At 45.5% G+C, this 1,744-nt stretch overlaps 1 protein-coding gene across 1 annotated transcript in view; it reads left to right on the top strand.

Moving 5' to 3' along the window:
* Positions 1-1,744, top strand: part of LOC101648464 (S-methylmethionine--homocysteine S-methyltransferase BHMT2) — a 24,416-nt gene that overhangs the window by 2,598 nt on the left and 20,074 nt on the right. Inside the window, exons 3-4 of the mRNA XM_045285211.1 lie at positions 416-507; positions 1,642-1,742. Of these exons, the coding sequence (XP_045141146.1) occupies positions 416-507; positions 1,642-1,742 (193 nt within the window). The remainder of the gene's footprint in view (positions 1-415; positions 508-1,641; positions 1,743-1,744) is intronic.

Genomic DNA, 1,744 nt, shown 5'->3' with positions numbered 1-1,744 from the left:
TGTTTTTCCGTGATATGTCGTATTCCATTGAATTATCAAAATTTCTGTATCTATTCTTCTACTGATGGGCATTTGTTGTTTCCTTCTTCTTGCTATTATAAACAGTGCTGTGATGAACGTGTGTTAGTCTGGGATGACTAGAGAACCGAATCCAGAGACACTCATGGGTATAAGAAAGAGCTTTATAGAGAGTAATTGTGTAGTCCCAACTTGGCACTCTGCCATGTCCTGTGATGTCTTCGACTTCTACTGGACTTATGTGAAACTTTTTAGAAGTGCTAAATTGGAAAGCCTGTATGATTGAAAAAGATGTTGAATGGATGAGCTGCTGACACTGACAATAATAGCACTCGTGATTGAAAATTCCTTTTCTTTCCCCTAAAAACAACAACAACTACTTGTTGCTACTGTGTAGTTCGGCAGCTTCACATGGAATTCTTGAGAGCCGGATCAAACGTCATGCAAACATTCGCCTTTTCTGCCAGCGAGGACACTACGGAAAGCAAGGTAAGTCTGCAGGAGGAGGCATCGTCTAGGGCAGTGGTTCTCAAGCTTCCTAATGTCGCGACCCTTTATGTGGTGGCGACCCCCAACCATAACATTATTTTCATTCCTACTTCATAACTGTAATTTTGCTACTGTTATGAATCAGGTGACCCCTGTGAAAGGGTCGTTCGACCCCCAAAGGGGTCGCAACCCACAGGTTGAGAACCGCTGGTCCAGAGTATAACCACCCTCTTGATGGAAGCTATGGAATTGACAGTCTGTGCTATCACACTTTATTGAGGAACCCCACATACGAGCTCTATTAGTTCATTGCTATGTACACAGATATACTAAATGAATGCTCCTTTTCTGCCCCTTTCATTGAGGGAGGATGAAGGGCGGGACTGAGGAAGGAGAGATCCTTGCAGTGGCACGGCCAATCCTCTGTGCTTCTCTGTCTGACCAACCTTCTATGGAGGAAGAGGAAGCCCAGTGCTCCCTTCTTGTACACTCCCCTTTGACCTTCTCATTCCGCATTCCTCCTTCCTGTTTTGTCCACCTGGAGACAGGTGGCCCTGGGGACACTAAAGTGGTTCAGGCTTGCGAAGAGCTGTGTTTGATAGCCAATGTTGCGGTTTTGTGAGAGAACCTTGCCTGAACTGACCATCCTTTTTTTTTTCCCTGTCTAAATCCATGGAGATAACAGTAGTGTGTAAATTCATGGAGTTGCAGAGTAGAGTAAGGGAAAATGAAGGATGAGAAAGAATCATGACATATTCTGCAAATGTAAAAGATTAATACTTGAATTCTAATTTTCTCATTCAAGCCACCAGTATTCACTGAGTCCATTGTAGTCCATTCACTGTGGGGCCTGTTGGACTCAAAGATGACAGATACAAAGGCACAGATTCTATTCTGAAGGCACTCAGTCTCAAGGGTGGGAGACAAACAAATCTACGGCCATCACAGCCCACTGTGGTAAGCCCACCATTGTCAGCCGAGGAGAGGGGCCCTGCCTCTGCCAGCGTGCCCCTGTGACAGTTCACACCTGCTGCGTGTACTCATCATCCTGGTTCATGGCTCCATTTCTTATGTGTTGTATTTGACCTTTGAAAGGCCAAGCTCACTCTCTGTGCTCTTATTTTCTAATCTTAGTGGGAAGATATAAACGCAGCTGCCTGTGACCTCGCCAGAGAAGTGGGTCGAAAGGGTGATGCTTTGGTTGCTGGGGGGATCTGCCAGACATCCACGTACAAGC

Source organism: Echinops telfairi, unplaced genomic scaffold, assembly GCF_000313985.2.
Source record: "Echinops telfairi isolate 266 unplaced genomic scaffold, ASM31398v2 ScPeMD7_7469;HRSCAF=8507_1, whole genome shotgun sequence".
NCBI lineage: Eukaryota > Metazoa > Chordata > Mammalia > Afrosoricida > Tenrecidae > Echinops > Echinops telfairi.
This window is presented reverse-complemented; position numbering and strand designations above follow the sequence as displayed.